Source organism: Chaetodon trifascialis, chromosome 20 (assembly GCF_039877785.1).
Source record: "Chaetodon trifascialis isolate fChaTrf1 chromosome 20, fChaTrf1.hap1, whole genome shotgun sequence".
NCBI lineage: Eukaryota > Metazoa > Chordata > Actinopteri > Chaetodontiformes > Chaetodontidae > Chaetodon > Chaetodon trifascialis.
Genome location: NC_092075.1, coordinates 23,779,040 through 23,799,853, shown reverse-complemented (window position 1 = coordinate 23,799,853; position 20,814 = coordinate 23,779,040). Strand labels below are relative to the sequence as shown.

General features: G+C 40.9%; 1 protein-coding gene across 3 annotated transcripts in view; it reads left to right on the top strand.

Moving 5' to 3' along the window:
- chd1 (chromodomain helicase DNA binding protein 1) overlaps positions 1 to 20,814 on the top strand; it is a 61,614-nt gene that overhangs the window by 21,407 nt on the left and 19,393 nt on the right. For 2 of the 3 annotated variants that reach the window (XM_070988483.1, XM_070988481.1), the window contains 11 exons: positions 11,785 to 11,856; positions 11,953 to 12,102; positions 13,935 to 14,083; positions 14,259 to 14,355; positions 14,779 to 14,874; positions 14,995 to 15,171; positions 15,330 to 15,490; positions 15,578 to 15,619; positions 15,730 to 15,863; positions 15,963 to 16,101; positions 16,238 to 16,388. In XM_070988483.1, the coding sequence (XP_070844584.1) occupies positions 11,785 to 11,856; positions 11,953 to 12,102; positions 13,935 to 14,083; positions 14,259 to 14,355; positions 14,779 to 14,874; positions 14,995 to 15,171; positions 15,330 to 15,490; positions 15,578 to 15,619; positions 15,730 to 15,863; positions 15,963 to 16,101; positions 16,238 to 16,388 (1,368 nt within the window). Of the gene's footprint in view, positions 1 to 11,784; positions 11,857 to 11,952; positions 12,103 to 13,934; positions 14,084 to 14,252; positions 14,356 to 14,778; positions 14,875 to 14,994; positions 15,172 to 15,329; positions 15,491 to 15,577; positions 15,620 to 15,729; positions 15,864 to 15,962; positions 16,102 to 16,237; positions 16,389 to 20,814 lie in introns of all 3 variants that reach the window. The other variant, XM_070988482.1, reaches the window with a different exon arrangement.

The following is a 20,814-nucleotide window of genomic DNA, read 5'->3' as shown; positions in this document are numbered from 1 at the left end:
GCTTTATCTGTTGTTGTCAGTGACATGGAGTTAAGTTGAGCACTGATCTTTGACCTTTCATTTTTGGGGCCAAAAACAATCACTTCTGTCTTATCTGCATTAAGCTGAAGAAAATTCTGGCACATCCACTCATTGATTTGATGAATACACTCACTCAGTGAAAGTAAGGGACTGTAGTCATGTGATGACACAGAAATATAAAGTTGTGTATCATCTGCGCAAGTATGATAAGAAATATTATGATGCTCCATAATCTGAGCTAGGGGCAACATAGATATTGAAAAGAAGTGGTCCGAGAATGGACCCTTGTGGCACCCCACACATCATCTTTTTTCGTTCAGACACATGCTCACCAATTGACACAAAGTAGTCTCTATCTTGTAAATAGGATTTGAACCAGTGTAGTACAGTGCCAGTAAGTCCCACCCACTTTTCCAGTCTGTCAAGAAGTTTGTCATGATCAACCGTGTCAAAGGCAGCACTGAGATCTAATAATACTAAGACTGAGGTTTTGGAAGCATCATTATTCAGATGTATGTCATTTAAAACTTTGATAAGTACAGTCTCAGTGCTGTGGTGTGGACGAAATCCAGACTGAAATGCATTAAAACGATTGTTCTGCATCATGAAAGCATACGTTTGTTGAAAAACAACCCTTTCAGTAATTTTTCCCAGAAAGGGAAGATTATGCATGATATTGGCCTGTAGCTACTTATTACTGAAGCATCCAGATTAGTCTTTTTTAGGAGAGGTTTTATTATTGCAGTTTTTAAGGCCTGGGGAAACTGACCGGACTGAAGAGAATTATTTATTATCTGCAACACATCTGGAGCTATGCAATTAAAAACATTTTTAAAAAACTTTGTTGGCAGGGTATCAAGGCAGCATGTTGTGGATTTTAACTGTGATACAGTTTCTGTCAGCCTTGTATGATCAAGAAGGTTAAAATGTGCTAGATTAACTGGAGAATAAGAAGGCACAGATGGACTTATCATTTTGCCTGAGTTGGAGCTGCACACTGTTTGTCTTATCCTTGAAATTTTATCTGTAAAAAAGGCTGCAAAATCATTGCATGACTTGTTGGACAGCAGCTCAGTAGGGACTGATGCTGTGGGGTTTGTCAGTCTGTCCACAACAGAAAACAAAGTGTGGGCATTATTACAGTTTCTGTTGATAATCTCTGAGAAGAATGCTTGCCTTGCCTTCTTTAGTTCATGGTTATAGGTGTGGAGACTGTTTTTGTAAATTTCATAATGAACCTGGGGTTTGGTTTTTCGCCACCTGCGCTCTGCCTGTCTGCAGACTCTTTTCTGGACTTTGACCAGTGTGGTGTTTCTCCAAGGTGCCTTTTTCCTTCCTGACAAAACTTTGGTCTTAGTTGGAGCGATGGAGTCAATAATAGTCATAACTTTGGAACTGAAATCATTTACAAGGTCATCAGTTGACGCTGAGGGCAGTATTGGTGATGGTGTAAAAGACTGAGTGAAGACTGCACAGGTGTTATCATTAATATAACGCTTTTTGATTACCTCTGTTCCACTTTTGTTACGAATAGCAGGTGTGGCCATTTTAAATGACACACAGTAATGATCAGAAAGAGCAACATCAGTCACCATAACCTCAGAGATATTAAGCCCTTTGGAGATAACCAAATCTAATATATGCCCTTTGTTATGTGTTGAATGTGTTACGTGCTGAGATAGGCCAAAATGTTCCAGGATGTTTAGAAGTTCTTTAGCACATCCATCTTTGAGATTATCAACAGGAATGTTGAAGTCACCCACTAACACAACACAGTCAAAATCAATACAAACAACAGACAGTAGATTGGCAAACTCATCAGAAAACTTTGCATTGTATTTTGGGGGCTTGTAGATGGTTACGAAGACTGATTGACAGGGAGACTTTGATTGAGTGGCAACATATTCAAAAGATTCAAAATGACCATAAGAGACTCTCTTGCATTGAATGCTATCATTAAACAAAATGGCGACTCCACCTCCTCTCTTATGCATTCTTACTTCACTTATGAAACTGAAATTCGGAGGGGCTGACTCATTGAGAACTGCTGTGCTGTTATCTTGTCCTAACCAAGTTTCAGTAAAAAACATAAAATCAAGCTTATGCTTGATGATAAAGTCATTGATTAAGAATGATTTGCCTGCCAAAGACCTAAAATTTAAAAGAGCTAAGTTAAATTTGCTAAAAAGTCCAACATCCCCATGTTTTAGAACATACTGTGGCTGACATGGAATACATGTTAAATTCGATGATGTGATGTTTCTGGAGAGATGGACCGATCTTCTCCTCCTCCCTAAGGAGACATGAATCAATGAAGCTTCCGGCACAATGGGCCCTGGCTTTTCCTTGGAAAAGTCAGGCATAACATTTGCCTTAAAAGCTGGACCAGAACACATCAGTTACCAACACAAATAGTCGGCTGTGCTGGGCTCTTACTAGGGGACTGGAGTAGGTTCAGATCAAGCCGTGGAAGGGGTGGAGGTGGTGCCCGTCGGTGCTGTGGTGGTGGAGGGGGACAGGGTGGTTGTAGGGGGCGGGGTGGAATTTGGGGGGACAGGATCCCAGATGGGCAAGGAGTAAGCCTGATACCAGCGCTGACAAGTTTGTTCATTTGGTTCAGTAAACTCCAGTAGGGGGGAGGAGGGTGATGGGATACCCAGTGAAGATGATGAGTTGGATGGAGTTTGGGCAGTTGGAGATGGTGACCTCGGTGGAGTTTTAGTGGTTGGAGTCAGTGAATCCTCACGAGCAGTGGCCTCTGGTGGAGGACATGAGGCATCCGCTTTTTTGCTCTGGTATCCCTCATGGGATGTCCTTGATGCACTCTGTGAGCCCATCAATGTCCTCCCTATGTGGCTCACAGAGTGCCTGCCAGTCTGTCACCTCAAAACAGCCCCACAGTGTCTCATATGTCTCCTCTGACAATCTCCTCACTGTCCTTGTGGTCGCAGGCTGACAGGGATTGAGGTGCACAAGGTTATGGTCTGACCTACCCAGAGGCGGGAGGGGGGAGCAGCTGTATGCATCCTTGGCGTTAGCATACAGCAAGTCCAGGGTTCTCTCCTCTCTTGTAGGACAGCTCACATACTGGGTGAAGTTGGGCAGTGTTGTTGCCATGGTGATGTGGTTGAAGTCACCCGAGATAGTGATGAATGCACTCGGGTGTTGAGTTTGTAGACAGGATACGGCGGAGTGAATGATGTCGCATGCTGACGTCGGGTTGGCAGAGGTGGGGATGTAAACAGCTCCGATAATGGCATGTGAAAACACCCTGGGCAAATAATATGGCCTGCGCCCAACAGCCAACAGTTCAATGTCCGGGCAAAAGATTCGTTTCTTGATGCTAACGTGACCAGGATTACGCCATCGGTTGTTGACTAGAACAGCGAGCCCCCCTATTTTACGCTTACCACTCTCGGTGCAGTCGGGGTCGGCCTTTTTCCTGTGAGGGCCACATAACTTTTCCCTTCTCTGATGGGGGCCGGGGTCAGTTTGTAACAGAAAAAGTGTGACGATCGCAGGGGTGCCTAAATGTAAACATTTATTGTTTTCCAGAAAGCCACACATTACCAAATATTAATAACCCTTTCCGGGATCTTCACAGGAAAAAAAGTCAGAAAATAAATAATAACACTATTTATGAAATAAATAATAACCAAATAACCCTCTCTGGGTTCTTCACAGAAAAAAAGTCCATGTAACATTAACTTTCTGTTGTGCCGTGCACAATCTTAACAGGTAAAAGTTCAGCTTAGTTGTCAGAGCCGAATCTCTTACTTAAATGACTCATATGAGCAGTCTCTCAAAGTTCTTGTGTTTCTTCCTTATAATCCTTTTGTAGGTTCCAGTAGGCTTGTAGACACCGCTGTTTGCAGCTCTCTCTTTCATCAACTTCACTGTGAAAACCACAAAGCAAGCAGGCTGAGAAACCGAACTAAGTGATACAGCACCTACACAGCACAATACATTTCACTACCAGTATGGTTGTGGAGATGGATTTTATCCTAATAGATTTTATTAAGATTATATTTGTTTATACTCAGAATGACTCATTCAAATCAGAAAAGTGAGCTTACCTATTTATGTTCATCAGTGTGAACTGTGGGCCTGCATCTGGCTGGTGAGAAGTTGAATGTCAGGTTCCAATTTAGTCACAGCCAGTCTCAATTCAATTTCAATTTCAATTTTATTTATTTGTATAGCGCCAAATCACAACAGAAGTTGTCTCAGGACACTTTCCATATAGAGCTGGTACAGACCAAGCTCTTTTATCTACAAAGAAACCAACAATTCCCCCATGAGCAAGCACTTGGCGACAGTGGCGAGGAAAAACTTCCTTTTAACAGGCAGAAACTTTGAGCAGAACCAGACTCTGGGTGGGCGGCCATCTGCCTCGACCGGTTGGGTGAGAGAGGAAGAGCAAGAGAGGGAGAGTGAGACAGACAGACAGACAGACAGACAGACAGACAGACAGACAGACAGACAGACAGACAGACAGACAGACAGAAATGCAGTCAGAGAGAGAGACAGAGACAGACATGCAGTCACAGTAACAGTGACAGTGGATGTAATAACAGCAGTAGCAGTTGCAGTGGATGTCAGGCAGGGCCAAGGCAGGAGATGCAGCTGAAATCCACAATCCAGATTCAGCCACTGTCCATGGGAACCTGCAAGACGACAAAGCACAGAGACTCCGGGGAAGGAGCTAAGTTAGTAACACGCCGTGGTAGGACATGAGAGCGTGCGGATGGAGAGGGACAGAAGGACAGAGGAGCTCGGTGTATCTTTGGATGTCCCCCGACAGTCTAATCTGCATCTCAAACACTGATGCAGATGTTCATCTGTCAATCTTGATCTCATCAGAGTTTTCAGGTGTTCATGTGTGAGAAAGTTTGCTCGCAGATATATGTGCTGCCAAAAAGTGTGGACATCTTCATTGCGTGTTTTTTAATGTTAGGGTATGTGTCGTTTGGGAGGGCGGCATAGAAGTCCATGAGACTGTTGGGCTTGAATGCATCTTTCAGAACATCACAGTTCGGCCATCTCAAACTGATAAGAAGGCTGGGCTTCATCGATGTCGGCAACAAAGGGGTTCTGGAAAAGACGGATTTCTTTTGCATTAACTTGTAGTTCACGGAATCGCACACCGAACTCCGCCTTCAGCATTTCCAGTGCTTCCACACACTTTTCAGCTGGGAACGGGACTGCTGGGTTTTCTGCAGAGAGGTTTTGGGTAGCAGGGAGATGGATGAAGTTGTGCTTTTTCCACTTGTTCCAAAAGCAGCGCTAGTTTCACCTCTAATGCTCTTACAGATGTAGCGCCCTCGAAATTCCCCTAATCTCATGCTGAGGCCCTGGCGGGTCCGTGACTGGTCCCTGCTCTGCAGTAGGCGGGTTCGTGACTGTAATGAGATCCCCCGCGATGACGTCATCGGCGCGGGGCCAACTCGTAACACCCCTAAGCTCCATTTGCAGAAACTACCTGCACTCGCTCGATCAGTCCACCAGGAGGAGCAGTCATTATAATTGGTTACCGTGTCTGCTTTGCTGAGTCGTTCATTAGATCTGCACATAGCCTCCACTGCTGTAAGAAAAACTGCTTGTCTAGTAGAGCACCCTGTGCAGTTTTTTTAAATATAATTATGCTTAATCATCCACATTATTGTAGTGCTTGTTCACAAGCTTGGATCTGCTCATCTGCCCATCCTGCCTTTTCCTCCACATCTCTCTCCACCTTTGGAGAGGCTCCCAGCGCATCTCCGTGTGCCGAGTGATTTGTGCCCAGAAAATTAATCATGAATAACAGAAGTTGTGCGTCGCGTTTTTCTAGCATTTTGAACTGCTAAACAGTTAAATGTTTAATACTCTGCCTGATTCGCGGAGCCACTCTGCTTTTCAGTTGGTGGGTTTCCTGTTTGTAGCGCATTTTAGATTTGCGGGTCGCTATTTGATGCGGCGACCAGCAATACGCAGAGTCCTGTATGTGTGTGTACTGTATATTACCGGACAGAAATCATTTACAGTGCGCTGAAGAGGGAGGGACGGGAGGATGAAATGCCAATTTCAGCCTATGATCTGTTAATGTCTGACTGAACAGCCTCACGGAAGTGATATTTTACAGTTCTACACATTTTAATCTAACGAAATTCGTTAAAATAAGCCACTTGGTGCTTTCAAAGTCATGTCATTGAGCTGAAAGGTTCCAGATTTCGTTCGCCTTCACAGGCGGCTGCGGAGCGCAGCAGACGGCTCGCACTGGGCACTGCGATGTTCAACATCATAGGCTTAATATACTGTAGTTAATTATCACTGATCTTTTTCATCACTCTGTCTGTGTGACTGTTCACGCAATGAATATAAACAGTAACTATTAAAAAAAGTTATAGTCACGGGAAAACATAGTAATCAGAAGCACACCGAGAATGCATTTTTTACGTCAGGCGTTGTGCACGCGTGTTTGATATTAATATTGTGCCGCTGCACCTCAAATAAATGTTTTTTTGGGAAACGGAAATGTTCAACATGACTTCATCATGTTAGACCAGGCAGACAGGTTCTTAATACAACATCAACTCTCCCTCCGCAGCCAGCGAGCCTCATCCCCCGCACGACACCTACATTCAATCATGAATAATCCTAATGGGCCAATCAGACCAATGAAAAAAACAATGTTGTGGGGCATAAAGGGCCAATGGGCCGATGTAGATGGGCCAATCTACTTGTTTTTATTGACCAATCAGTTAACACACACACATGAAAACGGCCAATAAGCAGTGAAATCAGTATCATGAGTATTTCTCAGATGATGATTTCTGTATCTGTCTAATCCGTGGCATGCAATATTTCACCCCGATTTTGGCTAAAGTATAAATCCAATTGTTTCATTGTTTCATATTTTGAAGTATTTCCACACAAAACTGGTGGCAGACAGCACGTTATGCACGTAAATAAATAAATATAAAGGCGACTAGTAAATTGACATTAGACATTGAAAAGTTTGTGATCCTTCCCTAGGCTGTGATATTTTGTTGATTTTTCATGATTTCCGGAGTAAAAAATGCATTCTTGATGTGCTTCTGAGTACAAAGAAGATGCACGTGATTTAAAACGCTTTACACTTAGACATCAGAAGCAAACACAGTTTTGCATCACAGAAGTTTACATTTCAGCTGTCGTGGCCAAATCTCTTGTTAACTTATTAAGCTCTTCCGCACAGTGTGACATCTATTTTAATTATTAGAGAGCTGCTCTAATGGCCACTGATAGACAGTCCATCCTATTCTATAAACTGTTGGTGGTTTGTGAACTTCACTGCATTTGTGCATTTGAAGCGATTAACTCCCGGCACATTTCAGAGCTGAGTAAACCTGTAGTTTCACTGACACATCGCGCATCATCACCACGGGTGTCATGATGTTCTCCTGTCTGTCACTCTGTCAGGCATGTGTAGTGTCGAGCCGGCCGCGTTGTTGGCTGAAAAGTCATTATTTGCATTACAGTGTATCCTTTGTTCTAACTCAATGGATGGTCGCCAGCCAAACAGGCTCCCAGCCCCCACTGTCCCACAGACTAGCTATGGCCAGTAAAATAGGTGGAGGGCTGAGGGGAGCGCGTACCTCCAGTAATTAAAAATCAATTTGTGCCACAGATATTAATATTGTGTCGCTGGCTACTTTATAGACTTCACTAAATGTTTCCATTACACTTAATTACATTTATGGATAAGCCAACTTTCCCACCTCCCTCATGCATCAAAATGTATATTATCAGTCCGACCAGGAAATCTTGCAATCGCAAAAATTAGCGCATATTCAGCCAATACTAATATGACTGTCAACTGGCCGCTTCCTGGTCTATTTTTGCCGAGAGCCGCGCGCCTGTTGCGGAAAACATAGGCGAGCCCTGGAATCTCCAGATGACGCGCTCTGCTCCTGCAGCTCTGTCTCTGTTCCAGCGCGTGTAAAGTAAAATTAGGTAATCATTTTTGTTGATAATTATCAAAAGCAAACTCTATGTAAACAGATGGAGCCTGTTTCTTCTTGGAGTCACAGGCTGTTTTGTAAAGCTACATCACTTTTATGACTTAGGAATGATTTTGTAACTTTTTTTTTTTTCGAAGTTATGTTTTGGGCTTTTTGGCCTTTAGTGTATAGGACAGCTGAGGAGCAGCCATAAGGGCTGAAAGAGGGAATCGAACCCGTAGCCGCTGCAGAGAACTTCATACATGGGGCGGACGCTCTACCAACTGCGCCAAATGATTTCGTAACTTTGAGCTAATGCTTCTCATTCTCAAGTTAAAACGTTTTTTTTTTTTTTTTAGATGGGAACTGAATCTTTTCGACTGTTTCTGTAATGTGAAGTATGCTTATTATCATATAGAAAGTGATTATATACAACTTTTTTACATGAGTTTGTTTTTTTTGATCGCAACAATCACAAAAAAATTCATACAGTATATTGTAAGAGAAAAACTTTGGAATTTCCCGTTTGCAAATCGAAAATATGTATTAAAACAGGCTGATGGAAACACACATTTATGACTTTTTTAAGACTTTGTGCAAGAAATATTTTTCTAAGTTGATTTAAATAATCAACGTAAAATAGTTGAGTAACTGTGACTGCCTAACTACAAATAAGCCTACTAAAGCAGATGAATGTATTGTAAAGTTTTTATAGTAAAAATCTTTGCCCCTGAGATATGTTCCTGTGAGGGACACGCCATCTCCTGGTGACGTCCTGCAATTGAATGAAGAGGCATGTTTATAGTTGATTCTGGGCACACCCCCAAGAGGAGGGGGGGGACTGGTAGCTGGCTGGCAGCCGGCTGGGAGCTGGATGGCCTCTGGCTGCGAGGGGAATTTCGAGGCTGCTGCATCTGTATGTGGGAATACATGTCGCAAATGAGTTTCCCCTGGCCTTGTAGCTGCAAGTTAAGGCTGTTCAGCGTTTCTGTCACATCTGTTAAAAAATGTGAGGTGCCATTTCCATTCTGGGTCGATCAGCTCTGGGACCGTTTTGTCTTTTGAATGAAGAAATGCGTTAATTTCAGGTAGCAGCTCGTAAAAACACCTCAAAACTCCACCTCAAAAAGTCCCTTTTGCTCTGATGAAGTTTATGCATGACACCACAACCTTCATGACAGAATCCCACTTCAACACTTTGCGAGTCTAGGATTTTTTTTCTGTGGGGGGGAGGTTTTAGATAGGGGCACAGACTGCAGAAGGGTGGAATAGAATGTCACGTTCTATGCGTGTATTAGTCTCGATTGCATGGCCAGACTGGAAAAAAAAAAATCATAATGCTGGTATTGTTCAGGGGGCCGGGCCAAATGTGGAGGCGGGCCGTAGTTTGGGGACCACTGCTCCACTGTTTCGGTCCTCCCCTGCATCCTCTGTGTTTTCCTCCAGATTTCAGCGGGGATCTCTGATGTTTTGGCCAACAAGCTGGCCGGCCTCAGCACGATCAGCTGATCTCTGGAGTAAACAATGCGGCCATGAAGTCACTGCACGTCGGTGCTGTGTCCCAGTGAAAGTAGCAATTCCGTAGTGAAGAAACAGACCAGAACTCTCTCGACCAATGTGTTTGGAGAGGGCACAGCTTCAAGATGTCAGTCATAAAAATACAAACGGTATAGCAAAGAATAGAGCAAAAAAAAGTTAGGAAAACTAAGAAAACAAACAGGAGCGACTGCAACAGGCTACATGCACGGTCGGCGCATGCACACTGAACTTTTGTTCACTGACATAGTTATCTGTAATGCTTTCCCAACAATTTTGAACTTGTTTCCATATAAGCTGAGTATAAGTTGAACAGGGCTTTTTACTGTATATCAACACTGCATCTGCACAACACAACTGATGGTCTCAAATGCATTTAAGAGGCAAGAAATTCCACAAATAAAGACTCACAGTATGATAATACCTCGATATAAAGTCCATGATTCAATACTTATTGCATTTTATTAAAATAGTGTGTACAGCATTTTTTATTCATATCGAATTCGTTTTTTAAGTGCTTCTGCTTTCCTTCTTTCATAAAATAAAATAAAAATAGCCAGCCAAGACCTAAGTATGTGCAAATAGTTGGCATGAATTGTCTTTGGCAATGATTGATTGAACCATGTACAATTTAAAAATCAAAACAAAGCAGCAGTCAGTAGCAGTCTTTTATAAAATGATTGAAAAAGCAGTTCCATCGGATGTCCACATAGAACATCAGTTCATGTAATGGCAGGTTTTAACAGTCTCTGTTTGATGGTCAGCACAGCTGTTTCAGTCGAACATACCTCACTCGACAAAGCAGATGGCTGGTGTGGCCTTTGTTCAAACCGGTTTGTGAAGCAAGGTTTAAAGTGTGTGCAAAACATTTTATGTGTGGGGACAATCCGGCTTCCCTCATGACTACACCGATATTTCGTGCATTTTCTGTAATTACAGCAGTAGTGTGATAACTGTTTTTCTTCATGTCAAGCTCCCTCTCCAAAACAGCAGATTTCATCACCTCAGCTATATTCAGTCCAGTATGTGATTTGAAAAGAGGCTCATCTGTAGGACAAAACTTTAAATTTCCCATTCGCTTGTTATAACATGAGCTGTGAGTGTATCATACCTCTGAGTAGCTTGTCAAGTCCACCCATCTGTGGTTATTGAGATACACTCTGCTTCTTTGAGGCTCTGTGTCACTGAAGCCTTCGTCTGTTGGTGTAGAGCTCATATCACTGTGACTGAAGTGTTGCCTTGATAGAATTCTATACTTTGGCTCCAACGTGTTTACTAACCTCTAAAATCTATCATTGAAATCAACAGCAAATGGCTTTAAGTCTGGCTACATATTCACTCATGCATTGTGTTATTTCTTCAGCTCTCTGACTGTTATGGGAGGGCAGGGTTCCAAATGCTTCTTGTAAGCTCCTTTGTAAGAAAAAGCTTCAGCAATGTTGTTGTGTTGTTGTTGTTGTTGTTGTGATTTGAGCTTTTCTGGGTGCCAAATGGCTTCTCATATTTGATGTCTTTCCCATAGTGTAGTTTACTGTTGTCAGGCAGTTTTGCATTTCTCAGTTTCCTTTTAGCCATCGTCAGTTCTTGAAAAGGGAAAGCCGAAATGCTGCCACACATCAGCTCTAAAAGTCGATGGACCATCCGCAGTCTCTTTCGTTATTGGCATGTCCATCCATGATTTTCTCACTGGGTTTATTTTTTAGCAGTGCTTGGTTGGTCTTCTTGGCTACTGTGATTGCACCCTCTGCTGTTCAAATAAAAACAATAATTTCACGGTAGATTGCATCACGGTTCAACGATGGCATCAAGCCATATTTCTATCGTGATTTCCTGCGATTTGATATATCGATACATCCCTACAAGGCGCATCTGTTAGTTGAAATTCAATCCATGTAACTCACAAAGCTGGCTGGGAGAATATCAGTAGTATGCAAAGTTGTGGTCAAAGCAAAAGGTTGCTCCTTTGAAGAATCTTAAATGTAAAACCTGTTTGTTTAGACTGTATTTGTTTACTACTAACACAACATGTGTTCTCATAGTTTTGATGTCTTAAGTATTAATCTACAATGAAGAAAACAATGAGAATAAGAAAAACCCTCAGTGTCCACTTTTGACAGGTATTCTACATACACAGACACACCCAATAAAAGCACTCGTTTTCGAGGTGTTTTTCCACCTAATCTGCAAATGTGAAATGTCATCCACATATTTCTGTTGAAATTTTCTGAATTTAATATCTGATCTTGAAATCTCTAAATTTGCGTAGAGATTAGATGGTTCTATTAAAGGGGAGATGAGGAAGCAGGCCTTGGATCATTTTAATGCTGATGGATCAGAGGTGAGTACTGTGCTCTGGCTACAATAAATGCAGTTTGTGCTTCACTGGTATAAAGCAGGACTGTAACATATGGTGAACCTCCACTGGTGTGCCCAGGATTTCTGCTTCTTATTATCAACGCGTGCCGGTGGTCTGGGTATCAATTTGGCATCAGCTGACACAGTAGTCATCTTTGACTCAGACTGGAACCCCCAGAATGATCTGCAAGCCCAGGCCAGAGCCCACAGGATTGGACAGAAAAGACAGGTAAACAACATATGTCATAAAGTAAAACAGCTAACATCTCTATTAACTCTGATTTATCACCGCGTGGTTGCCCTTTTTCTCCCACGTCAGAGTGTGGAAGTATGCTAATGCTAAGGGAGAACATCTGTAGTAGGGATCGACCAATTATCGGCCTGGCCGATAATATAGGCTGATATTCAGCATTTTTTCGATAATCGGCATTGGCCGTTTTTTCCCACCGATAACCGATAAAACTAATTAATGTATTTTAAAACGCGTCCCTTTGGCTCTGATGCAACCGTCTCTCCGCCTGAAGTCATCACTCTTGGATGTGTAACAATGTCCCGCCCACAGCCCTCACTGATTGGCTACATGGCACAAGTGAGTCAGTGTACAGCCAATCGACACTGAAGCATCTACATGCAGTGCCACAGACAAGGAGAAGCAGACGACTGCTCCGGTGATCCAGCAGAGATAAGGCGACAGAGTCAGTCGAAGTTGCAATAAAAACCCTCTATGATGAAGTTTTAAAAACACCACAACCTTATGATCAATTTCAGTGATAAAATGCAAGCCCAGAGTTGACATTTCACCGACCTACTTTTCTAATCACATCAAGCATACGACTTTGCAAGATAAATAGTGTCACGCACCCAAAAAAAAATAAAAAGATGTAACCAAGTGAACATGACCTGAAGCTCCTTCCTTAAGACATAACGACATACCGGTAGGTAGACTATAGGAAGTAGAAGGGAGGAAAACCTGCTGAATTCCGCTGTTTGGCTCTGGAGATGAAAGTGTTCACAACTTCAACAAGGCATATTTCATGATGACCCACCGCTACATTATAATTGCTGCAACCGCTGTATAGCTGGGGCCAGACTCACAATCATAATATAGGCCCTTTCAGTTGCCATTACTTTGTGGGAATAATAAATCTCCTAACGTGTCTCATCCCATGGGGCGGCTCCTGGTTTATCAGTAAACAACACTGGAGGTGATTATAGCCTCTAAGTTTAACAGTCTAACAGTACTACATGCTAATGTGTCCTTGTTTGTTTACAATGGCCTCTCCCTCAGCACTCATGCTCTCACTACACTATGGTGCAGCAACTTAACTACTGGTGTTAAATAATCATCTTTTTGCCTGTCACTCATAAAGTCCAGGGTTATGAGTCTGACAGAGAGCACACGTCAAGGAGATTATTTTCAGTGTGTTTTATTTTCAATCAATAAATTTACCATCACGTCTACAACTCACGTGTGTAATGAAGAAAATTTCTCTGTGCACCACCCTGTTCTGTGCCAAGCGAGCACAGGAGAGCACACTGAGCAGCTCTGCTTTCTGCACCACAATCTGGTGCTACTGAATTGGGAGTACTAACTCAGACCCAAATTTCAGAACAGTTCAGTTTATTTTGTTGAGGTTTCAAAAATTCATGGAGCTATTTTATTTATTTATTTATTTATTTATTTGAGTGAATTTTAAGAAATGCTGCTGAAAGGCCCCTGCACTTTTTGTTTTAAAAATAATTCAACTTAAAAACATTTCAATTAAGATTTTGTGTTTTTGTTATTTTACAAAAAGTTAAGGTCTTTTTTTCAGTGTACACAAAACAAATGAACAGTATACTGTATTCATTCTAATCCCAGATGTGTAACTGTAAATTTTGACACCAAAATTTTCATTTTTGCTGCAAACAAATATCGGTTATAAATATTGGCTATCGGTTTTGATTATTAATAATCTGTGTTGGCCCTGAAAAATCCATATCAGTTGATCTCTAATCTGTAGTAGACATAAATTATGTTGTTATATCCCACTGTCACACTGTTTGCTTGTGGAATGGCAGGTGAATATCTACCGTCTGGTGACGAAGGGCTCAGTGGAGGAGGACATAATTGAGAGGGCAAAGAAGAAAATGGTGCTTGACCACCTTGTCATTCAGCGGATGGACACCACAGGGAAAACTGTTCTCCATACCGGTGCTGCTCCCTCCAGGCAAGCAAAACATCCCTCTTGTACTAAAACTTCTGTGCTTGTTAAGCACCTTGTTATTGACAGAGCTGCAAAATATTTGATCAGATTATTTCAGCTGTAGTGTTTGTACTCTTCTCAAAGGTTGCTGTTATGCTTGTTGTTGTTATCTCACTTGAATGTGTTTTATTACACACAGTTCCGCACCATTCAACAAGGAGGAGCTGTCTGCCATCCTGAAGTTTGGTGCTGAAGAGCTTTTCAAAGAGCCAGAGGGTGAGGAGCAGGAGCCTCAGGTATGCAGTTATATACTGAATTGTATGCTGTGTTTCCAGTATGCAGTAATAAGTTGAAGTCCGTCTGTTGAAGTCTGATATTTAAATCTCTCTGATCATAATGTCTGGTTACATTAATTCCCTCTAAATAATCCCCACATATCCTTCTATTTGAAAAAATGATTTTTTTTTTTTTAATCAATATGTAGGCTATTCTATGTGATGAATGAAAACAGACATTACATTTGTTTCATTGTAGCTTCACTTTAACCTGTTATCAGGTTAAATGCCAAGCCTGAAAAACCACCATAACAGCAAATAACGATGAGTGAGAGAGATCAGACATGGTCAAACAAGCAAACCTTAACATTTTTTTTTTAACCCATTATATCATTGGTTATTGTGATATTGGATTTGCATGTTATGGCCTGTTCTGCTCTGTAGGAAATGGACATTGATGAGATACTCAAAAGAGCTGAGACCAGGGAAAATGATCCTGGACCCTCCACGGTGGGAGAAGAACTGCTGTCTCAGTTCAAGGTGAAAAAAAAATCTTGTTTCTTGTTTCAAAAACTGGTTAAACAGTATCCCAAGTTATAGTATATTATACTCTGTTTTTCAACAACTAAACATCTATAGTTATTGACCTGACCTGTGCAGGTGGCCAACTTTTCCATGATGGAGGACGAGGAAATAGACATTGACTCTGAGCGTAGTCATCGCAGTTGGGACGAAATCATTCCTGAGGAGCAGAGAAGGAGGATGGAGGAAGAGGAGAGACAGAAGGAGCTGGAGGAAATCTACTTACTGCCACGCATGAGGAATTGTGCTAAACAGGTACACAAGTGGTCCTGCCAAATATATTAAGGACTCATGATTTAGGTTTTTAGTTTTCAAAAAAAGTGTTCACTCTGAGTTGTGTGCTATCCAGTGGTATTACATGTTCTCAGGTCTTGATGAAGTTCCTGGTGAATTTTCTTGGTTTGTGTTAACAGATAAGCTTTAATGCTAGTGAGGGCCGGCAGAACAGGAACAGAAGGTACTCTGGGTCTGACAGCGACTCACCCTCAGACCGAAAGAGACCAAAGAAACGAGGAAGGCCTCGGACCATTCCGCGAGAAAATATCAAAGGCTTCAGTGATGCTGAGATCCGGAGGTGATTGTCTTGATCAATTTCTCAATTTGGCTATTCATCGACTCCTACTAGTGTATTCCTGTTAACATCTCTGTTAACCATTTACAGATTTGTGAAGAGTTATAAAAAATTTGGAGGACCATTGGAAAGGTAAAGTGCATAATTTTTTTTTTTATTTTACTTTTTTTTTTTTTTTTAATACCGTTTTTAACAAATAACAAGAACAACATGCCACAGTCTGCTGTGTCATCTTCTCACAGGTTGGATGCTATTGCTCGTGATGCTGAACTTATGGATAAGTCTGAACATGATCTGAAACGCTTGGCAGAGACGGTTCACAATGGCTGTGTGAGAACGCTACGAGAAAATCCCTGTGGACAAGAGAAGACCTCAGGTAAGCATACTTAATAGTTTAATAAATACTGCTTTAGAAAAGAAAATGCCTACCCTAAATAGTTAACAAAGTATTACTTTCCACTTGATTGATCATCAGGAGGCAGAAGAGGGAAGGTGAAAGGCCCTACATTCAGGATCTCTGGAGTACAGGTGAATGCTAAGCTTGTCATCTCCCATGAGGAAGAGCTGGCTCCACTCCACAAGGCCATTCCTGCTGACCCAGAGGAGAGAAAGAAGTAAGTGTGATGTTTGTTAGACAGAACTAGGCATGATATCTTAATTTATAGGTTTGTGTGACATCCAGTAAGTTTATGGCATACTCTGACCAAATGTGTTTGTATATCTAGTTTTTAAATGTGTGTATTTGCATAGGTATATGATTCCATGCCACTCAAAGGCAGCACACTTTGACATTGACTGGGGAAAGGAGGACGACTCCAGCCTCCTCATAGGAATCTATGAGTACGGTTATGGCAGTTGGGAGATGATCAAGATGGACCCGGACCTCAATCTCACACATAAGGTGAATTCAGGCACAGTACATTTCTTATCCCTTTGTGTAATTTTCTGCAGGTCATGTATATTGTCCAGTTGTCTTATTTTTAATATTACATGCAAACTATTTACATTAGGGCTGTCAAAATTGGCCAAAAATCATGTTTGAATATTTCTTCTAAAAAAATACACATAGTTTTGAACCATTCGAATATCTATGTTTGTTCATTGTCCATAAGAAGGAAAACTAATATAACCAGAGACACACCACTTCTGTATTACTTAAATGTAAATGTATTTTAAAAGAGCGCCATACCTACACATTACAAAATACAACACAAAAAAATGTCATGTGCTGAATGCTTTGCAGGACAAGATCCTGTATGATTTGGATAGAGGTGGTCGTTTTTTAAGTGATCTGTTCTTTTGTATAAGGTGGTCAAGGTTTCCACATGCATACAGTTGCCTTAGTCAGCTCAATAGGTCGCCAAAACGGGGCGAGGTCAGTAGGGCAAAAATGATGTTTGTTTAGTACTCCAGAAAAAACACACAGGCTCAAACCATTCAAATATGTATTTTTGTACAGTATGCCCATAATAGGGCAAACCACGAGGCTCCAAGGAGAGACATGTTAAGGTATATTTATTTCAACTTAAACATGGTTTTTAAAAGCTCTACATACCTACACAGTAAGTATAAACTAATAAGATAATGTCCTTTACGGCGTTGTTGGATTATGTGCTTGTTTCAGCTTGACCTACATTGTATTTTTTATCAATGAAAGTGACCTTATTATTATTATTGTTATTATTTATATATTATCTTTGTAATTTTTATTCCTTTTTTATTTATTTATTTTTTATCAATGACAGTGACATTGTTGTGTGCAATTGCACAGGGCCACACATCCTGGATCACTTAAGTGTCCCGCACAAATGGGAAGAATTCCGGTCACTTATGATCTGATAATGGACCGTTTAGGCATGTTTTTTTGATATTGAGTGAGAACGCCTCAGCCAGCAGCCTTGAAACAGACTGCAGTGTAATCCCTATGGGCATATGCGCACTGTCAATGTATGTCCACCAAAGTGTTTGATTTTATCACAGACTGGCTCAGATTGTTATAACAAGTGTCTGGCAACATTTCGGAAAAGATCCCTGCAAGGATACCTTCTGATATCTGTTTTGTTTTCAGCTATTATGTCATTCTGGTCAGAGCCACCAGATTCCATTCAGAAAAACAGTGATTTTTATCATTGTAAAAGACACTTCATTCAAATGCAAAAAAAACCTCACCAAAATCTTTTTGGTTTGTCTTCTCACTGCTCTAACAATCATCGCCAACTATGGTTTGGTTGAAATAAACTTAATTCACTGAATTGGGTGATTCAGTGAATTAAGTCATTTACTATACTATACTATACTATTTATCATACCTATCCACTCCTGTATTGTGGGTGGGTCAGGAAGCAACAAATGCCTGAGTGGTTTTTTTACCATCAATTATCAAAATACCGAGAGAGAGAGAGAGAGTGCAGACGTCCGAGAAGCAGCAGGGGTAACAGCCCATAAAGCCAGCATATTTTCACATCCAAGTTGGGATTTTTTTTTTTTTAGATTTCTTTTTACTTTTTTATGTTTACTTTTGTTGCAGTAACATACAATGGATGTGATTAGCCTTGTAAAAGACTCCTCTTGATATTACTAGTGAAGGGACAAAAACATAGTATGATAAATAAAGTCAGTGGCAGTTAATAATCCAAGCAAATTAGACTGTAACTTTGAATTGTACATTTAGGTATGTGAAGTTCAGTCTAGATTTGTCATTCGGCAAATTGTAGGCTACTATTTGTGTTATTGGTATTCTGCCAGCAATACTATTCTTAATTGGATTCATGTCAGATCTCAGCCGTGGATTTGTAGTTAGCTTGCACTGATAAACTTCAAAACACTTGCATTAATACTTAAAGTGTACAAGTTCAGCTGCTTACGCTGTCAACTGTTGCCTTGCTAGTTAGCTGTTGATGTTTAAGAGTGGCAGAAACTGCTGATGTCCAGCGTAATGGCAGAGACACTGGGAAACCTGAGTTTGTTATTTGGTTTATTATTATTTGGTGCATCGCACGTAGTTTTCAGTGAGGGAATCTGCAATTTTCTCTTAAGGGCTCAACAGCAAGTTGAAAACAGGGCAAAACAGGCCACGTGGTAGAATGGGCATTATGGCCACACTGCGCTGAATTCAGGTTAGAAATTGATAGTAATGATATTGACCAATTTAATTACATAGCACTTGCCAAGTATAGAGCGCTCAGGGCTCTCCAGAAAAATAAATATAATGACGGAATACAATAAAAATAAATGTAACATTTTTAAAAAAAAGTAGGAGCAAATAGCAGGGCAGGAATTATACCACGGCCAAACTGCCAGTGCTGTGGATAATGTCCCGCAGCTTTTTCAGTGTGATACAACTAACACACAACTGCACATAGTGTGGAATGAAAAGGGAGTTCAAAATCCTTTTCACTAGGTAATTCGTCAAGTCAGTAATTACTTAATTTACTGCGTTAAAATCCAGAAGGATGCAGTAAACGCACTATTGATGCATCTAAGGGATGCACCTTATGTTTTTTTTTGTGATGCTTCATGATGAATTAATAGTGTTCAGTCTGTTCAGAATTATTTTAAATACAGATGTGCTCAAATTTGTTGGTACCCCTCCACAAAAAATGAAGAATGCACAATTTTCTCTGAAATAACTTGAAACTGACAAAAGTAATGGGCATCCACCATTGCTTATTCCAATTGAAATTGAAATTGAATAGAAATCAGGCTTTGGTTTGATTTTTTTTTTTTTCAACATTATGTTTAAAAAAAATTAGAAGCAATCACTGCAATCCGACGTTTTTTTTGTAGCTTTCAATGAGATTTCTGCACCTGTTAACAGGTAGTTTGGCCCACTCTTCCTGAGCAAACTGCTCCAGCTGTCTCAGGTTTGATGGGTGCCTTCTTCAGACTGCAAGTTTCAGCTCTTTCCATAGATGTTTGCTAGGATTCAGCTCAGGACTCATAGAAGACCATTTCAGAATAGTCCCATGTTTTGTTCTTATCCATTCTTGGGTGTTTTTAGCTGTGTGTTTTGGATCATTATCTTATTGGAGGACCCATGCCCTGCTACTGAGACCGAGCTTTCTGACACTGGGCAGTATGTTTACCTTGATAGTCTTGAGATTTCACTGTGCCCTGCACAGATTCAAGCCACCCTGTGCCAGACACAGCTAAGTAGCCCCAAAACATAACCGAGCCTCCTCCATGTTTCACTGTAGGTATGGTGTTCTTTTCTTTGAAAGCTTCATTTTTTCATCTGTGAACATCTCATCTGGACTCATCTGTCCAAAGGACATTATCGGAGAAGGATTGTGGCTTGTCCATATGCATTTTAGCAAATATCAGTCTGGCTTTTTTCCGATTTTCTTTCAAAAGCGGAGTCCTCCTGGGTCTTCTTCCATGAAGCCCACTTTCAGTCAAAAAGCAATGGATGGTGCGATCAGAAACTGACGTACCTTGACCTTGTAGTTCAGCTTGTACCTCTTTGGCAGTTAAGCTTGGTTCTTTTTCTACCATTCGCACTATCCTTCTTGTCAATCTGTGGTCAATTTTCCTCTTGCGGCCACGCCCAGGGAGGTTGGCTATGATTCCATTGACCTTAAACTTCTTAATAAAATTTGCAACTGTTGTCACAGGAACATCAGGCAGCTTGGTCTTGTAGCCTTTACCATGCTTGTCTATTATTTTCTTTTGGATCTCCTCAGAAAACTCTCTCCTTTGCTTTCTCTGGTCCATGTTCAGTGTGGTGTGCACAATGATACCAAACAGCACAGTGACTACTTTTCTCCATCTACTTTATTTTGTCTCCTCTCACAGCTTCTTTGCTTTATTCTATGACATACCAAAAGTGTGCAAGTATACAAGACAAAATAGCAGGAATGAAACATTACTTCAATGAGCTATAAGGGAACCAATAAATTTGAGCACGTCTGTGGTTTCGCATGTCATTCATGGTATAGATAGATAGATAGATAGATAGATAGATAGATAGATAGATAGATAGATAGATAGATAGATAGATAGATAGATAGATAGATAGATACTTTATTTATCCCCCAAGGGAAATTCACAGTAATTCACAGTATTCTCCCACTAAAATAGCACATTTATACAATGGAGGCTGGTAGGGACTTGAGGCAACAAAATCCAAAATCTGTAAAGTTTGCACAGAAATAAATCTATATCTTCTTTTATCATCTTTATGGATTATAATGATGCAGAATTGAAATGATTGTCATCATGTGACAGAATAATGTGTTTTTGCGGACAAATAAGGACTTGTTGCTATGTCAACACCACAGCAGAAGAGGAGAAGAGATGTACACATCACATCAAAATGCACACTACAT